Source organism: Hydra vulgaris, chromosome 09 (assembly GCF_038396675.1).
Source record: "Hydra vulgaris chromosome 09, alternate assembly HydraT2T_AEP".
NCBI lineage: Eukaryota > Metazoa > Cnidaria > Hydrozoa > Anthoathecata > Hydridae > Hydra > Hydra vulgaris.
This window is the reverse complement of record NC_088928.1, coordinates 4,636,023-4,638,893: the sequence shown is the minus strand read 5'-3', so window position 1 is coordinate 4,638,893 and position 2,871 is coordinate 4,636,023. Positions and strand designations below refer to the sequence as shown.

General features: G+C 28.6%; 1 protein-coding gene across 1 annotated transcript; it reads left to right on the top strand.

The window, feature by feature from the left end:
- LOC105845892 (carbohydrate sulfotransferase 1) lies at positions 1-1,357 on the top strand. Its single transcript, XM_065804558.1, has one exon. It carries the CDS (start codon positions 60-62, stop codon positions 1,332-1,334), a length of 1,275 nt encoding a protein of 424 aa, XP_065660630.1. The 5' UTR covers positions 1-59; the 3' UTR covers positions 1,335-1,357.
- The last annotated feature ends 1,514 nt before the right edge of the window (positions 1,358-2,871 follow it).

Here is a 2,871-nt window from a genome sequence, read left to right as displayed (position 1 = left end):
TTTAGAAAATATGCTAAAAATATATATAGTTAAAATGTGATTTGAAGCGTTAACAAATTATGTATGTTCCAAATGATAACAAATTTCTGCGAAAAAATACAGTCTTTCTTCTAATCATCTGCTTTATACTGATTTTAATAATTTTATCTGGATTAGTTGCGCATATAGGTGGTATGGCATTTTTAATATGTGAATTTACTTACGGACGCTGTTCCGAACTTTCTACGTTATCGAAATATTGTAATTGTCGCGTCACTGAAAAGGAAAAGACAAAAGAGGAAAAGAAAAACTTTATTTTGTTTAAACCAGAAGAAAAAAAACAAAAGCAAGAATATGAAAAAAGAACAATTTTAATTACATCATTGCCAAGGTCAGGATCATCATTTCTTGGAGAGATTTTTAATCGGCAAAAAGATGTTTTTTATTTTTATGAGCCATTGCAACCTTTGAATGCGCTCTCTCAATTAATTTCTTCTTATAATTATGAAAAACAAGCTGTTACACTGCTTTCAAATTTTTTTGTTTGCAATTTTGAAGGTTATCAAGATTACTTTAACTTTTTATCATATCCAGAATTAAGTAATCCACATTTTCGATTAATGAGTCGTGTTTTATCAATGCAACCTTTTTGTGCAAAACGCGTGCTTCCAAATTCGACAGCAGAGGAGTATACGAAGTACTGCGTTAATATTAACGTTAAGCTTCTTCGCAAAAGTTGTAACACCAAGTCGATTTATGTTATCAAAGAATTGCTCCATCGTTTACCTAGCGATATTTCAAAAATACAATTTTCAAGCTATATATCATTAATTCGTGATCCAAGAGCAATAGTATGGTCAATGAAAAAAAATAAATGGGTTGACAATAAAGGGTATTTTGCTTCAACTGAATATGAAGCGATTGAAAAAGTGTGCCATATTTTCCGAAATAACTATTTCTCAATGCTTAATAGCAACAGGTTAAATAAACTGGTAATTTTAAGGTATGAAGATTTAGTAAAATATCCAAAAACCACTGTTAAAGATTTATTCCAAGCTACAAAAACTTTCTTCTATCGTAACATAGACGACACGGTTGAATGGGTTAACGTAAATACGCATGGAAAATCTGAAACTGGTTCTTCTAGTTTTTCAGTTTTAATGAAAAATGCGTCTTACTCGTTAAACTCCTGGAGGGAAAACTTAAGTTTCGATAGTGTTCTAGAGATTCAAAATAAATGCGGGGACGTAATGCAGCTGCTCGGCTATGTATTATATACATCAAGTAAAGATCTAAGAGACTTTTCCAAAACGTCGGTTGTACGGGTAATACCTTTAAAAAATATCTTTAAATAATATTTAAAGTAATAAAAAATAAACTTGTTATTAATTATGACTTACATAATAACTGGATAAAAAGACACGCGCGCGCAAAAAAAACAAACAAACTTGAGGCGGATATTCTGAAAAAAATTAGCCGCTGATCGTATCTAGCTTGTTACCAAGTTTAAGTTGTTTTATAAAATATCTTTGAAGATTATAATTATTTGTTTTACTTTACAATTTAATAAAATTTGAAAAAAACTTTTTATACTATAGGGAAGATTTCAATATATTTATTAAAAAAAAAACCACAACTTTTTCTTCACTATTTGTATTATTTTAGTTCTTTTTGAATGAACAGTCTTTAAAAGATTTATATATATTTATACACAATAAAAATTAATAGAGTTAGGCAAGAGTTTGAAAAATCATATCTGTGAGAGAATAACTTTAAAGCAAGTTAGTAAGACAGCAATAAACTCAACTGCAAATTTTCGGCAGTGACACAGGATGCTCGGGTAGCGAAGACCAGTGATAGGGGAAGGTTGCGCTCGTTGAGCATATTAACAGTTTATTATTTTTTTGCAGCCGAAATATTATAATATTTATATTTATTTTTGCATATGTTCATAATTTAATCTTTCCTCTTAAAGAATATAAATGAATAGTTCATTTTTAAAAAAAATCTTTATACCAAAAATTGCGTTACTTCAACACACCCAATGATATTTTATTGCTTCCTTAAGAAAATCTTTAAACAGTAAAAAAAAAGTTTGTTTAGTTTTTTTTATGGCTTAAAATTTATATATTTTTTTTTCGATAAAAGTTTAAAATAGTTGTAGAAACATTGAATATTTTAAATTTTATCAAAAAGTATTAGAATTTTTTGGATAACATTGTTTAATCCTTTACAAGGTGGGTAATTACAAAAATTATATTAGTTAGCACTAACCGTTTATGGAAAGAATTTTTCGGACGTGTTTTATTTTGTGAAGTTTTCACTCTAAAAAACCATTTAAGTTAAACTTAAGATACCAATTAAAGGTATTTTAACCCTAGAGAGTATTTATTTGATATGTTTTTTATACTTTATTTATTGTGTAAAATCAATTCGATTAGAAAGATGCAAGGTTCAAAAAAGAAAAAAAATATTCGAAAAAAGCTATTGTATTCCTAAGAACTACTGCATGCAGCACTTAGAGCTTTAAATGAAGGTGAAAAATTTTTATGTGTCAGCAAAAAGTTTAATTTTCCTGAAAGTACCTTACGTGACAAATTATCTGGTAAAAGCCAACCCAAACGGCAAAACTCTGGCTTTAAATCATACCTTGGAGAAGAAATAGAGAATGAATTGGTTGCTTAGTTAATGCAGTGCGCCAACATGGGTTTTGCGATAACAAAAAAAATACTTAGAAGGCGAAGTATAAAAGTACCATTTAAAGATGATATCCCAAGTAAAAACTGGTTTTATAAATTTATGAGTCGTCATAAGGAATTATCGCAAAATTGAGCAGAGCATATTAGTAAAGCGAGAGGTCTTATAACTAAAGCATCGATAAGAAAATAGTTT

Bases quoted from the DNA above. Each gene is read 5' to 3' on its own strand.
- LOC105845892 (XM_065804558.1), top strand. From the start codon at position 60: ATGTATGTTCCAAATGATAACAAATTTCTGCGAAAAAATACAGTCTTT.